Source organism: Callospermophilus lateralis, chromosome 15, assembly GCF_048772815.1.
Source record: "Callospermophilus lateralis isolate mCalLat2 chromosome 15, mCalLat2.hap1, whole genome shotgun sequence".
NCBI lineage: Eukaryota > Metazoa > Chordata > Mammalia > Rodentia > Sciuridae > Callospermophilus > Callospermophilus lateralis.
In genome coordinates, this window is record NC_135319.1 from 67,413,879 (window position 1) to 67,429,966 (window position 16,088).

A 16,088-nucleotide genomic window follows, 5' to 3' on the forward strand; every position below is an offset into this window, starting at 1 on the left:
GGGGCTTCCGGTTCCGGCGGGGCCGTCCCTAGCGGTAGAGATGGCGGCAACAGCAGCTGGGGCTGCAGCTTCGGGCTCTGGAGAGCCCCAGGAAGAGGCTGAAGCCCTGGGCCCTGCCTGGGATGAATCGCAGTTGCGCACTTATAGCTTCCCGACCCGGCCCATCCCGCGTCTGAGTCAGAGCGACCCCCGGGCGGAGGAGCTCATCGAAAATGAGGTGGGGGGCGGGGCCGCGTCTAAAGTGGGAGGGGGAAGAGACCAAGTTGGGAGGAGAGGTCAGGGGCGAATGGTGAGAGAGGTGGGACGGTCCGTGGATTAGGATTTAAAGGGAGATGGAGAGGAAAAATGGATTTAAGGAGTCCGTACTCCTTAACCGGAGAGATTGTTATGAAGCTGGGAAGTAGTTGGAATCATGGGAGAAGAGCTCTCTAGCACCTTGGGATTTCTTTACTTTCTTTTCATCCAATGTTTTCACTTAGGAACCTGTAGTGCTGACTGACACAAATCTTGTGTATCCTGCTCTGAAATGGGATCTTGAGTACCTACAAGAGAATATTGGCAACGGGGACTTTTCCGTGTACAGTGCCAGCACCCACAAGTTCTTGTACTATGATGAGAAGAAGATGGCTAATTTCCAGAACTTTAAACCGAGGTCCAACAGGGAGGAAATGAAATTTCATGAATTTGTTGAGAAACTGCAGGATATACAGCAGCAAGGTGGGGACGAGAGGTAAGTTCCCAGATCTTGGTTTTTCACTGGATTTGAGGCATCCGTTTTTCCTTTCTGAACTTGTTTGAAGATGTGGTAGAGTTGGGGGAATGGAGATTGGTATCTTCCATATCTGTATATCTGACAAGAGAATATTTGACTGTTCTGTCCTGTGGGGGGTTTAGTTCTTGGAACTACAACCAGCTGGTTTTTTAGCTTGAAGGTTGAAAAAAATGATTAGACTTAAGCTGTGAATCTTTATAATAGTTTCTCATCTTCTTCATACAGCGGAGAGCCACAGTTGTCTAGAAGAGTCAGGCAGCTGAATGAAATGAGTGAAGTTGTCTGGATGGAAACTAATAAAGCTGAAGTCATCATATATGTGTGTGTGTGTATGTATGTATATATATATATATATGTATATATACATACACACACACACTCTGTTCAAGTGAGAAATTATTACTTTGCTTGTTTCCATTTGGGAGGGCAGTTGCAGATTACTAGATATTCTGATTTTTCCGAAGAGGTTCAAAATGAGGATTTTTTATTTGCTTAAAGTTTTTTGACTTTTAAATGTAGGCAGTAGTCTCACTTTTTTTTTTTTTTTTTTTTTAACCAAAAGCTGCAGGGGCCAAACAGAAATGTCTATCATTGGATTTAGCTCTGAAATAGCCAGTTTGCAGCCTTTGTCCTAAAGTATTGTGCTGACTGGGGACAGTTCATGATGAAAAGTTTTATAGTTTGTTGTGATTCTGGTTTAAATGGGTATTGGGAAACTTCATTTACAGAAAATCAGAGTGGAAGGGAGACTTGATGTTCCACAGTTATCGGAGATAGATAGCAAACACAAGAAACATTCAGGAGAATGATTCTTTTCTTCTGCCTTTATTCCAGTTTAAAAGGATAGCATCTTCTATAGGTCCCAGATGGCCTTCATTCACACTCTGTAACGTTGCCTCTGGGCAGTTACAGTCATTGAGACTTCATGGTGAATGACCATAAGGTTTTGCCTTATCAGTTGAGTTTAACACCAACTAACTTCACTACCTAACCATTCAGGTTGTTTAAGTATAATAGGAATATTGTTTAGGTTTATGTTTGGGGAGTGTCCCTGACTCACAGTGTTACTTGTAAATTTTTTTTGTGTAAATATGTATGTGATAATCTTTAAGGAGAACCCTGAGGTTGTGTTTGAGTCTTGATGGTTCCATGTAGCTAGTGTTTCCAACTTACTAAGATTTCTAATTAATATTGCCTTAACTATTATAATATTAGGCAGTGAGAGGTCTTTGAGCCCTTGAGGGGCTTGCCATTCTTAGGACCAGGACAGAGCTGCTTCTCTCTCTCCTTCAAATTTTCTTTCTTATTAATGTTTCTTATGGAACTTGATCAAATGTGCATACATTTTTATATCCCTTAAGTAATTTGTGACTTTCCTCAGGTATGTTAGGAACCTGGGGCATGCACCCAGTGAGGTGTCCTCTATACTTCAATTGTTGAATGCTGTTACAGATAACTGTTGGATCAGTTAAGATAGACTAGTTTCAAGCCAGATCTCAGGGAAATGCAACAACAGTTTCTTACTCCTACTATGTTCATCATGGATCACATCATTTTGTTCTTACATTATCTTATTCACTCTGGGACCCAAATAGCCCCAGTAGCTACTACCTGGAACTTTGTAGTTGCTGTGACAGAAACACATGTGGAGTAGTGTAGACTGTTTTTTAAAATTCTGGTTGGAAGCAACATAAGTCCCTTCTCTGGATGTGTCACTGGCCAAAGCATGCCTGGCTTTGAGCAGGTATGGAAGAATAACTTCTCCACAGGGTGGGACCAGCTTTTGATGAACAGTGATAGTTTACCACATAGCTATCACAGGCCAAAGGAGATGTTTCAGGCCTTGAGAGTGAGTCTCTGGAGCAAAACAGATTCATCATTCTAGCCTTTGTGGAAATACTTCCAGGCAATTGAAATTGTGTGAAAATTCTGTGTGTGATTACATCATTGTGGAGAACCTAGGATTTTTTAAAGGATTTATGCTGTGACACAGAAGATTAAGAATTTTTATAAAAAGTTGATGTTGAACAGAGCTCAGAGAAGTTAAATTAGAATTCACTTCTGAGATAGCATACACCTCTAGTCTCAGATACTTGGGAGGCTGAAGCAAGAGGATTAATTAAGCCCACAAGTTCAAGACTGTTCTGGGCAACGTAATGAGACTTTGTTTGTTTTCTGGTACTGGGGATCAAACCAAAACCGAGGGGTATTCTACCACTAGCTACATCCCCAACCCTTTTTATTTTGAGACAAGTTCTCCTTAAATTGCTCAGATTGGCCTTGAACTTGTGATCCTCCTGCCTTGGCTTCTTAGGTAACTGAGATTGTGTGCATGCACCACTGTACCCAGCTCATGTTGGTTAAAATTACATGATTATAGTTGTTTTCTGTGGGAGATGCTAGTGTGGTGTGGATTTGGGTTTGTATTTCCAGATATGGGGAAGTCATGCCAGGTGTGTGTGTGTGTGTGTGCATGCACTGATGGAATATTCTTCTTGGGGAATCTAGGTTGTATCTGCAGCAAACACTCAATGACACTGTGGGCAGGAAGATTGTCATGGACTTCTTGGGTTTTAACTGGAACTGGATTAATAAGCAACAGGGAAAACGTGGCTGGGGGCAGTTGACCTCTAACCTGCTGCTCATTGGCATGGAAGGTAAGAAATCTTTCAGAAAGCATCATGGCTTAAAATTACACAAACCTGTTTTATAATCCTGTCTCCACTCTTTTTTTATTATTATTATTTTTAATTTTTTTAGTTGGCCTTTGTTGTATTTATTTATGTATGGTGCTGAGAATTGAACCCAGTGCCTCACACATGCCAGGCAAGTGTGCTGTCGCTCAGCCCCAGCTTCCATGACTCTGAATAAGTCACTGAACTTTTTTAAGCCTCAGCTTCCTCATCCCCCAAAAGGAATATGATACTATCTTATAGCTACAAAAATGAAATGAGAATAAATTTTAAGCTAGATTCATGCATTCTAAAAACAAACAAAAAATTCCCTTTGCCCTTCCTCATGTGTGTAAGTACATACATTGAGACATTAGGGACCTCTCTGAAAGGCTGCTACTCTCTTTTGGACCTGTCTATATTCAAAAGATTTTTATTCCAGTCAAAAGTTGGGAAAATTTATTTTTCTAATATAAATTCAACCATTTAGGTAGATATTTATACCTACATAAATAGGAATATAGCCATAAGTCTGTCTTCCACCTTTGTCTCTCAGCTGCCCCAGTTTCCCTCCTTGGAGGCACTGCATGTTATTAGTCACTTGTGTTTCTTGCCAGAAAATTATATACACATACAAGCAAATACATGAGTGTATTCTTCTGGTGTATGTTTGTTTTGTTTAATTTTGAATAAAAAGGGAAACATTTAGATTCCATTCAGGAGAAAGAACACTATTTATAGGGCAGGATCATTGTCTCATAATTATTTCCATACTAGCTCAGTGTCGTGCCCATACTTAACAAATGGTAAATAAATTTTGTTGAACAAGGAAGCAGAGTCATTACTCATCAGTCACTACTGAGCTCTGAAGTCTCTTCTCCCTTCATTGACCTTTATTCAGATTTGAATCCTTTGCTACAGTAGGCATAAAAAGTTTCCAGCAGTACAGTTTGTGAAACCAGCTCTTAATTGGTCTGCCAGGAATGAACCATTTCTGGTTTCCTTGATTCTGACCTTTCTGTTGCTTTCCTTACCTACGGTAGGGTGCAGGGAAGTGAATTCCTCAGGTAGAGATGAGAGAGCACCTTTCCTTTGAGGATGCATGTGAACTCTCATTAGTTAAGAAGGCAGCTGTTTGGCATACCCAGGCTGGGCTGGGAGTGTTTTCTAAACTCTGTGCAGATGTGTGTGTTCCACTCAGGGACTGTGCAAAGGATACAAATGTGATCCAGTTATACATGAGTAGGTGGGACATAGAACACTAGGGGAGAACTAATTTATGCATTTTAAGTAATGTGTTAATTTAAATTATACAATAGCCTCTTCACTGATCTGATAAGCTTCTTTCTAGTGAGAGTCAGCCGCCCCAGTAAACCCCAGTGTTGCATTGAGAAGTGTTGCATCCCATATGTATGGTGAAGTGGGAGCAAAGGTTTAGAATCTCTAAGCCCCAAAAGAGCTATCCAAAGCAAAAACCTATTCATACAAAATAAAATGACAGGTTAACTCCTCAGAGTAGATAATGCATGCATTGTTGACCAGTCATTTCTGTTTTATTTCCCTTGAATTCTTGACATAATCAAGAAGGTACAAAAAAAAAAAAAAAAGAAGGTACAAGTATACATAGTATCTTACCCTGCCAGACTGTAACATTTTGATCTAGCTTACAGTATAGACAGCAACCATCATTTAGAAATATCTACTTTGCTAGCTGATGGTGGACCCTTACCTGTGATGTTTTCTAGATTTACTATCTATAAAAATGTAACATCTAATTTGCTAAGATTGGCATTGTAATTTCCCTGATTCTGTCTAAAATTTGATTGGGACCCTTAACTAGGAGGGTAGACTGAGTTTCTCTCCAGCACTGAGCTTTCTGTTTAGCCTGTTCACTAGAACCAGTACTCTAGGTAAGAAAATGTCCTTCGTCCTGCAGGAAATGTGACACCTGCTCACTATGATGAGCAACAGAACTTCTTTGCCCAGATAAAAGGCCATAAGCGATGCATCTTATTCCCTCCGGATCAGTTTGAGTGCCTCTATCCATATCCTGTTCATCACCCATGTGACAGACAGAGCCAGGTGAGCTGGTGTGGTTTGAGAAGGGTGTAGTACTCTAGATTCTAGGAATGCCTTTGAAATTAAATGGTGGGAATGTCTTTCTCCTTCCCAGTGCCAGGTTTGGTTTACAGGTTGATCATTTCTTACCGATAAGCCCTGAGGATAATTTCATAGTACAGCTCACATAATTCAGGCTTCTATGCTGGTCCTCAGATGTTTATAAGTAAAAACAGCCCACGGAGCTAGTTCTCAGAGGCAGACCCCATCAGTGACGCTGGTGGGCTCAGGTTACTGTGATGGGCTTACAAGTTCATGGAATAAAATGCATATACCTCCATTGGATTTAATTGTTGTTTTTGTCACATATGCTATTTCTTTTTGATACAGAGAAGGATAACTAGAATTGAGCTATATCACTATGTTTCCTGGACCTAAGTGAGGCTTGTGTTTGCCTTTGTGGCCAGCTACAGACATCCTCTCCTTTTTGAGGAGAAATTGCCTTGCTACTTCATGAAGTCTGCTGATTAGAATTTGTTCTTTGGGGAAAAGTTTCTGAAGGGTTGTTGATAGATGAGTCCTAATTCTTTACAGGTCTTTGGATCTCAGAAGCACTGAAGCTTAGAATTTTTTATCATTTAATATTCAAGGATGGGCTGCCTTATGTTGTTCTCTGAAAGAGAGTTTAATGTGCATTGTATCTTTTGCTAGATATAAATTCTAAAAACATTTTTAAAGGCATCTTTTACTTTTTTTTTTAAGTACCAAAGTAACTAGTACATAGTGATTACTTGTAGAAACTGTTGACTGACTGCTCTTTTTTCTTTTGTTTTGAACCTCTTAGGTGGACTTTGACAATCCTGACTACGAGAGGTTCCCCAATTTCCAAAATGTGGTTGGTTATGAAACAGTGGTTGGCCCTGGTGATGTTCTTTACATCCCAATGTACTGGTGAGGAGGTGGCTAGGGATGGGTGCTTCTTGGGAACTTCCTCATTCCCTAGAAAGCTTTATTTATTTATGTCTATTAAGTTGTGGCAGAATTGTTCTTATGTGGTCTAGAGAACCTTTGGCATATCCAAATGTGAGCATACTGATCATGGGGAAAATGACAATCCTATCTCCAGGAAAAGAGGACCATTCCTCAAATCTAAAGAGATCCCAGGTCTTTTGGCTGAAGAAACTGTTCTTGCCTTTTTGGTGTTTAGAAACTGAACACTACTGCCTGTAGCCCATGTGTTTTATAGGATGAGCATAAAGATTGCATCTTTGCTGTTTCCTTTAACTGGTCTTGTATCTAATTTTCTATCCTTCATCTGAAAAGTAAACAGGAGCTTGTTTGTTTTCTTGCAGGTGGCATCACATAGAGTCATTACTTAATGGAGGAATTACCATCACTGTGAACTTCTGGTATAAGGTGAATATGGTTGGTTTCTTTTTTTCCCCCCAGATGAAACTGAGGCTGGGGTGAGGTAGGTGTAATAAATGGTTTGGGAACTTCTGTGGAGTTGTTGGCTGTTCCTGGAGGTGATTCTCCAGGTCTTTGGGGAAGATGAAGAGGAATAGGATTGAATTACTTTCTTGGAAGGGAGAATGGTAAGGAGTGGGTGACACTGGTACCTATTGCTAAAGGCATTTCCTGAGCTGCTGCTTTCTTTGTAGGGGGCACCTACCCCTAAGAGAATTGAATATCCTCTCAAAGCTCATCAGAAAGTTGCCATAATGAGAAACATTGAAAAGATGCTTGGAGAGGCTTTGGGGAACCCACAAGAGGTAAGTCAGAGTTGGTGTGACATTCTCCATAACTCCGCTCAGTATCTGATGTCCTCTCTCTCCATAGAGGTTATGGGTGTGTTTAAAAATCCTGTTTTCTGGTAAGGGCTGGGCTTGACTGGCGGATCAATTATAATCTGTTCCATGCTAGTAGTAATGTTCCCCATGGGGATTGTGTGCCAGCTGGGGACCCCTGAGGGGATTCTTCTGGAACGGAAAGCGTGCAGAAAAGCATCTCCGTGTGCTCTTCCAGCTGGCCAAGGCTGCTCTAGGTAGTGTTGAAACCTGCTTCCCACGCAGGTACACCACTGACCTATTGGGTAAATGGGGGAGGTTTGTATTTGTAATGCTCTCACCTCCTTCCTGTGAATAACCTTGGCATCCACAGATGCCTGTGGAGTAGGGAGATGGCACCAGACCCAATTACATGGCCTTTTGTTGAAGATACAGAAGCATTTAGCTGTTTTCTTTGTACTGGGCATTGAATCCTGGGTCACTTTATTACTGAAATATATTCCCTGTTCTTTTTATTTTTATTTTGAGACAGGATCTCACCAAGTTGCTAAGGCTGGCCTTGAACTTGTAATCCCCCTGCCTCAGCCTCTTGAGTTGCTGGGATTACAGGTGTGTGTCACAGGCCTGGCTACATTCAGCATCCTTTAGGCACATTGGAGAAATACGCAGAATTGCTCTTGGGTGTTTGGAGATTATTAGTTCTTTTGACCTTCTCTTATCTATTGGTGCTACTTACAGATACAGGATGTTTTGATAGGGAAGGTAATGCAAGATGGCTCTCCAAGATGGGTCATGTCTACAATATTGGGTTGACCTTTAGGAAGGTTGTTTAGAGGGTTCACAGGATTGAATGAAAACTTTGTCCCTTTCCTTGGCTGAACACTTAATATCTCTAGAAATTCCTAATTCAATTTCTAGGACTAGAGGACAGACAATTCTGATTGGCTCCTCCTATCTTTTTACAGGTGGGACCTTTATTGAACACAATGATCAAGGGCCGATACAATTAGCCTGCCAGGGGTCCAGGCCTCCTGCCAGGTTACTGCTATCCCGTCCACACCGCTTCGTTGATGAGGACAGGAGACTCCAAGCACTAGTATTGCACGCTGCACTTAATGGACTGGACTCTTGCCATGGCCCTGGAGGCAGGTGTTTGGGGCAAGGCAGGGTGGTTGGCACTCCACTCCCATTTGGAGGAACTTCTCACCCTTGCCTCTTGTGCCCCATCACTCTTCCTCTCTGACCCCCTAAAGTTCTGCATTCAGTGTGTGGAGTCCCAGCTTCTGGTTGTCATCACGTCTGTGTTTGTTAGTCTGTCAACTTCAGGGTGTATGTGTGTGTGTGTATGTGTGCATGCACACACATAATGTTTCTGTTCCTCGTTCTCTTCTTCTGGGTCTGGCTCTCAGCCCTATCTCCTGTAACCTCAGTGCCTCAGCCTGAGAGAGGAGATGCTCTTGGACCTCCACTGCATCTGGGTTGTAGGGACAGAGTCCAACTCTTAGGCCAATCTGTCTCCTGCCAGTTTTTGCAGTCAGGCTCTAGGTTGGGTAGGAATGGCTACTGGTACTCTAAGGGGGAGATTGAAAGGGAGGCTTGCCTTTGAGAGCCTAAATATAAATAGCCTTCCAGTGGGAGAGGATTAGATAGGGTTCCAGCTGGGACCACCAAGCTTAAGCCATACATAGAAAGGAACCTTGGAACATAAGAACCTAACATTGTGTATACGTTCCAAATTATAAACACAATTTTTCTCTTTCAGCACCAGCTCTTGCCCCTCTGCTAGGTATCAGCGGGGGTTCTAGCTGTGGCTTCTCTAGGCTCTAGGGGTACAAGCTTGTGTGTATGTGTGTGCACCTATGTGTGCACACATACGCATATACTTCTTTACACACTGGTATGCATGTGTACACACTGGCCAGCCTCCCTGTTTACTAAGGTTCTCTACAGCTTACCTTTTCCAGTGTGACAATACAGTGTGAGCCCCCAGAAGTACTACCTGACAGCCTGCAGCTTTTTAACTTGGATTTTAGCCATCATATGTTGGTTCGGTCTCACTACAACCTACCTGAGGCTGACTGGCTAAAGCCTCTGGGTCCTATGTCCCTCCCTATCCAGGCCATATTCTCTACTGCTGAGCTTCCTGGCTGAGTAGATGAAATGGGGTCAAGCTTAGGCAGCTAACTCACTACCTGTCATTCACCTCAGGGCAAGGGCAAAAAATGTAGCCTTGCCTGTTTAAGCCAGCGCCTCTGCCAGACCCCACTGTAATGTTCCCTGATACCCTCAGTAGGGTAATTGGTAGAGCATGGAAGTAGAATTTCATTTTCTATTGGTAGCTACTCATGGGAACCCCTCTCAGGGCTGCATTTACAGCAGGGCAGCAGAATATTACACAAGTCAAAGGGCCATCATTCACATCTATTCAGTGGGAGTGGGGCCCTTGGAATTGGGCAGAGTGGTAGTAAGAGTCTACTTACTTCCAGTTCCATCTTTGACATCCTTTTCTTTCTGGAAGGGAAGACGAAATTGGAAGACTGATTTTATTCCCTCCCACCATTTTTATTTTTATTTTTTTCGGCCAAAGGTTTTACTTCCAGTGTCTGAGCTGTGGCTCTCACTCCTGAAACTCAGTTTACAGTGCCCTGATGGACTGAGAAGATATATGTGTGCATTGCGCACCTGTGTGTGTATTTTGAGGAGGGTGTTCATTTTAGTACCCCATTCTGGGGTTTTCTGATACAGTATGGTTGTGCAGACATGGTACCTTCTCAAGTATAGCCCTTTCAAATACAGCCAATTCTGGGAAATATGATTGCAGTGAACTCCATGCCTCCATCTCTCTGGGGAAAGAGGAGTGCAGCAAGAGAAAGGCAGAGGATAAACTTGGCCATAATCACACTTGGAAAGAGCAGATTATTTTCATTCTCCTCAACAGGTTTGCTGCATTCCTGGCTCATCCCTAAAAGAGGTGGATGATATGCAGCAGGGCATCAGGTACCACCTGGTTGGTCCTCGCAGGGTGCTGTTCTAACACAGGTCTGACCTAAGGTGGTTAAGAGGGAGAGAACCTTTGCAGGATTGTTCCTGATCCTTGAGAAACTATAATAGCCACCCTGATTTTTAGACACCTAATATGTGCCTAGTGCTTTGATCTTTGTTCCTCACTATCCTGCAAGGTAGGTATTCTCACTTTACAGATGAAGAAATGGGCTCAAAGAGATTAAGTTATTAGTAGCAATCAAGATTGAAACCTAGTCTGTTTGGCTGCAAACCCTTGCTCCTTCCTTTCCACCAAATTGTTGATTCTTCCACCTTCCTTTATTCCCTTGTGCCACAGCCCTGCCCCTAGGCCTTACCTTCTAGTGGCTGCTTGCAGGTGCAGTCCAAGGGGGTGAAGATCCAGCTTGGGGTGAAATCCTATATAGACTATAGCTAAAGACATGGGAAAACTGCTTGGGAAGCCATATTACAGGTTAGGAATGCTAGGAGCAACTATGGGGGAATGAGCTCTATTTTCTATTGTGTTACGGTATGCACTTGAATAGGTTCCATAGCCCTTCCCAGTGTGCTTCTGCATCATAGAATTGAAGCTCTAATTCTAGATGATCCATAGTTTTGATTCATATTCTGCTGCTCCCCTACCCATGGGAAAGACATGGGGGCTCTTCCTTTTATTCAGGTAGAGTAGGACTATTTAGATTCAAGTTTTGTTAGCAGATGAAACATTACTGCTACATTGTTGCCCCCATCCCAGCCAGTAGCACAGGAAGCCACATACCAAGGAAAAGTGGGGACTGGGGCCTCTCTAGAGGTCAGCCATGCAGCAAGCTCTCATTTTTACACCAATAGGTAGAGAGGGAATACTGTTTTGCAAAGTCAAATATTTGTTGGGGGGTTGGAGTTTGGGGGTGGAGGAAAGGCTGTTCTGGGCATCAGTTGAGCAGATGCCCAGGATGCCTGGGGGAGACCAGCTTCCCCTACAAATCAGAGCTCTAAATTACAAGGTTTTTACCAACGTGAACAGTTGGGGGAAGTCGTCTGCTCTCATTTGCGTAATGGTTTCTGTCACTGGTGATTAGACACAGGATGAAGGAAAAGAAATTTGACAATTAGGAATGTGCGATCATTAATCTGAATCTGTTAGAAGACAGAGAGGGGAAGGATCCTTACCAGTAGGCCAGCCCAGTGTGGGGAGACACTCCCTTTGTCCCCCAGAGATTTCTGAGCCAAATACCCTTTCAGTGTTACCACAAGTGGGCAGAGATTGTATTTCTTAACAGACTAGGGGCCTATTTCTCAGCCTGAGATGGATACAGTAAAAGACATCTTTGGGTTTGAGCCAACAGAGATAGAGATAGATGGGTGTCCCATAGAAGCCTTAGGGTAAAGAATAACAATGAGTTTTTTGTTTGTGGGAGATATTTCTATAGTAGTCAATACTCTTGATCCCCCACCTGTGATAAGTATTTGTCACATTCCAGCACGTCAGGGTGTGTGAATAAAACCTGCTCTTTATGAAACTCCAGGAATTTCTGCTTAGTTGGAGAGGAAACCACATGAGAGAAGCAAAGGTTCTCATCCATATGTGTTGTACACCAATGTGGAGAGAGGAGGAAGATGGGTAGAGAGAACAGCTTTCTAGGTTCCTTGAAGCTCTGGACTCTCCAGGTAGGGACTTCATCCCAGACCTCTCCCATCAACATTGATCCCCCCTAACACACACACACAGCTGTGGCTGTGTGAAGAGCACTGAAGTCCTTGGCTCAAACCTGTGACCTAGTGGTGAAGTTAACTGCTCAGTTTTAGGGTATGGAGAATCCTAACAAGATCCTTTCATGTCACCTCATCTCACCTCTCTTCTCTGTCCCTTCAAACTTCAAGGACATTATTAATTGGCACCAAGTGGTATTTGTTCCTCAGAAAGTTCCTTAGATCAGAGGCTCCCTCAAGTGAAGGCAGTGGGTCTCAGAAAGTGAAGTTGCCAACAATTAGGCTGTATCTCCTCCATAAGTTCCTTACCTGTGGCTCTTCTACTCTTTAACATCTGGTGCAGAATTTAACAAGGGCTGCTGTCAATGACCCTCAGTTACCAGTTGTAAATAAATGGGGTGGATAGTGGGGTGTGCCTGGTTGTAACTGAGGGAGTTTGAGAAGTTCTTGCCTTTCAATTCATGTCCCCCTTCTTTGAGACCTCCAGCTGTTTGTCCTCTGTCCCTGCTCACTTACCTTTTGTGTCTTCTCAGATTGCATGTTCTAAAGGAATGTTCCAGCTTCCTTTTCCAGAGCTTTCCCCTAGTTTCTACTCAGCTTCTTTCTGCCCAGGCTCTCCAGTGGCCCCTTTACCAAAGCGTTTTTCCCAATTGTCCTTCCCTCAGAAACTCCACTGGTTTTGTGTTTGAATAGATCGTCTCTAGGATCCCTCTCTCTGGGGTCATTCCTGTTCCTCTTGGGTCCGTCTTCTGTTTCTGACCTCAGGTAGCTCTGTTGATTTACCCATGGTTAGTCCCTCTTTGTTCTGTCGCTCTGTCCTCTTGATGTTCCTTTTGTATATCCTGGTTTACCTTTATTTTGTCTCACACTTGAAGTTCTTTCTTCTTGTCCTTTGGCCAGCTCAGCCTAATCCTTGTAGGTCATAGGATCCCTGCAGAGCACTTTGGGGGACATTTCTCTCAGAAATTGTCAGCCATAAGCTTATCAGTTTATGATCAGTGAGGCCTCCAGGATGGGTTAGGGGATGGACCTAAAGGGTGGGAGAGATTGGTCAGGAGATTCCCAGAATAGCGCTGGGCTTGGAAAGCTGGGAAAAAAAGGAAATTTGTGTTTCCATCTAAATGCATCTGTGTGCCTTAGGGTCTAGCAGTTCAGGGATGAGGGACATTTTGTGAATGTTTCCTAAATTCTCTCAGGTCTTTGGCCCAGTGTCACCAAGTTTGGCTGACCTTGGTATTTTAGTGGTTGCTGGAAGGAAAATAGCATATTGAGTAGTCTGGCGTCAAGAATGGGGAGGTGTCAGATGAGAACAGCCCTAGAGGGTGGGAAACAGGAGAAAGGGGCCCAGTGGTTAGCTTATCCCCAGACTATTCTCCATTCCTCCAAGAATTGAGTACAAGAGCTGATTTAGAGAGTTAAAAACACTCCCCATTCCCCACCAAATATCTGCTCTAATATTTTGAGAAGGAGCATGTGCCCTTTTCCTTTCAATGGGAAAAATCTAGCATAGTGTTTAAAAGCATGGGTTTTGGAGTCAGATGTGTTCAGATTACTAGCTTTGCTACTTACTAGCTGAATTTGACCTCAGTTGATTTACTTAACCTCTCTGAGCCTCAGTTTCCTCAACTTTAATGATATATGGGGGTGGGGGTAGGGAGCCACTGAAAATATCTACCTCAGGGTTGTTGGATTAACCGAAACAATGTCTGTAAAGCTTTAGCACAGTGCCTGGCAAGCACTTAATAAACAGCTGTGGTGGTGGTGGTGGTGGTGGTGGTGGTTGTTACATTTATTATGTGACTTACTGTGAGACTTGGTTTTGGTGATATTTAAACAAATTTCCAGTGATTCCTTCCCTTTTGAAATAAGCATAGGAAGAATAGGGAGAAATGTGCCTGAGAAGCATGCATTGAGTTAGAGACAAGAGAGTCTCGGTACCTAAACCCATCCTAAATAAGTGTCAGTTGCCTTTCAGCCTGCTCAGCCAGACTCAGACTCAGACTGCTGTACACAGCATCCTGGACCCTGGGCGTGGAGCAGTTGGGTCTGAGCTCTTCTGAGTGTCAGGCTGCAGCAGGCAACTGAGCAACTCCCCCCTTCCACCTGGAGAAGCTGATGCCTCTTCACACCATGAGACACTGATCAGCTCCTGAGCATCACTCCTGCCTGCACATGGTACCAGTTCCTACCCTCTGTTGACTGATGACTTGCAAGGACACTGTCACCACTGCTGTTTGGGGAATGATCTAATAAAACTTCTTTTCAACAATATTAAAAATATCTGAAACACATTTAATGAAAACAAAAGACATCAGAGAGAGTAAGGAAATAGTTCCCTAAAGAGGCACTGAACATTTGTGTGAGGTGGCAGTGGCAGGTAGAGGGCAGGAAGGAGACCCTGGGATGTATACAGCATGCACCGTGTGAGATGCAGGAGATGGGATTGGCATAGGTGTCCATACTAGTCTAGAAGCAGAGGACCAAAGGTTTGGGAATGTTACCTTTGCAAAGTTTTGAATTTTCACTTCTGACCATGTTATTTGAGCAAAACCCCAGCCACGTTATAGTTGGCATGGCCATTGTTCTCACAAGGATTTGTGATTCACTAACAAGAACTAAGTTTGGAGATGACTCCTGGCTTTGAATCCCCCCCACTTGACACTCCCTAATTCTGTCACTTCAGGTTAAGTTAACATCACTGAGTCTCACCACCTTTCCTGTGAGGGATAGGTGGTTGCATGTAGTTTGCAACATTGTTATGAGGGTTTGTGAGAATGTTTTTAAACCCTTGGATCAGGGTAGGCATTTGGGAAACAGGTTTATCATGAAGACTGAAAAGGTTTTGTTAGTGCAAAAGTAGAAACTGCTAGAAGCAGGGCCTTTCTAACCCTCAGGATACAATGTTAAAAGTAGAATCACAGAAGAGTGACTTGGGGTGGGGGAAGCAAAACAGAAAAGATAAAAAGACATGGAAGGGACTGGAAGTCCATGAAGGACAGGGCTGGGAACAGTTCTGCTAGTGTAGGATCTTGAACAGGAATGAAGGGAGATCTAGGCTCTGGAATGCCATCTTGTCCCAGAAGAACAAAAGGAACAGAGTGGGAGGGTGCCTGTGCAGTTCACAACTGCTGGGTGGAAAGAACATAAGGTTTGGGTGCAGTGAACCTCAGTGTGGAACATAGATGTACTTTGCACAGGCTGGGTGACTTCAGGTGTGTTGGTCTCACTATGCCTCAGTCCCCTCATCTTTAAAAGTTAATAATACTACCTTCCTCCCAGACTTTGTGGGGCTATATATGTGAAAATGCTATGTAAACTAAGCACTATATAAATGTCAGTTGTTGGATTGTTATTGGGAGTGGGGGTTTGGTAGAGCTTTTACAGAGAGGTTAGGAAACTTCTACCAGTTTCCAGATTAAAGCCTCTCATGGTCTTGGTAAAACACTATCACTCTGCTGGTATTTGACTAGTAAGGTTTTGATTTAAGAAGGAAAAGCAGTAGTGTGAGCAAGAGAGTGAGTTTTGAAGCTACATGAACTAGGTTTGAATTTTGGTTTTGCCTATTCCTAACAGTGAGACTGTCAAATTTACTTAATGTCTCTGAGCTTGGATTTCTTAACAGGTCTCCTCATGTGATTGTTGGGAATGAATGAGACAACTCAAGTAAAACAGTTAACTCAGTGCCTAGTGCCCATTAAAGTGCTCAATAAATGTTATTTTCCTTTCTTCTGTTCTTTTCTCCTTAGGAAGCATTCCTTTACCCAGCATAAAAGGGAGGACTCAGTTGTCCATGTCTTAATGTGAAACATACCAGGCTTCCCCACTTTTTTAGGGTGAGATAAATGGCCCTAGGGAAGTGTGTAGGTGGGGAGTCAGGTGGACTCCACAGTAGTGGGCATAGAGTGGTCATCTAGTCAACATGGGAGTGGAGTGCAGATGATGATTCTGAGAGGTGAAGTCTTAAGAGAGAAGGTGAATTATGAGTGCCTGAGGGAAAAGCCAGACAGGGACAGGACACCAAGGTAAGGGTGAGGAGACCAGAGTTCTGTCAACAGAACCTTAGGAACTGTAACCACGGTTCAAAGC

The 16,088-nt window shown here is 43.2% G+C and overlaps 1 protein-coding gene across 2 annotated transcripts; it reads left to right on the forward strand.

Annotated features, from left to right (window-relative positions):
* The first annotated feature begins 18 nt into the window (after positions 1 to 18).
* Positions 19 to 15,718, forward strand: Hif1an (hypoxia inducible factor 1 subunit alpha inhibitor). Of its 2 annotated transcripts, XR_013088813.1 has the most exons (9): positions 19 to 217; positions 480 to 730; positions 3,281 to 3,429; positions 5,381 to 5,526; positions 6,347 to 6,453; positions 6,855 to 6,918; positions 7,164 to 7,274; positions 8,255 to 8,434; positions 13,978 to 15,718. XR_013088813.1 is itself a non-coding variant. In XM_076835014.1 (8 exons), the coding sequence occupies exons 1-8, from the start codon at positions 41 to 43 to the stop codon at positions 8,297 to 8,299; spliced, it is 1,050 nt and encodes a 349-aa protein (XP_076691129.1). In that variant the 5' UTR covers positions 19 to 40; the 3' UTR covers positions 8,300 to 15,718. The 2 variants fall into 2 exon arrangements, 1 of the variants encoding a protein (XP_076691129.1); XM_076835014.1 differs by having other exon boundaries at positions 8,255 to 15,718.
* Positions 15,719 to 16,088: the final 370 nt, after the last annotated feature.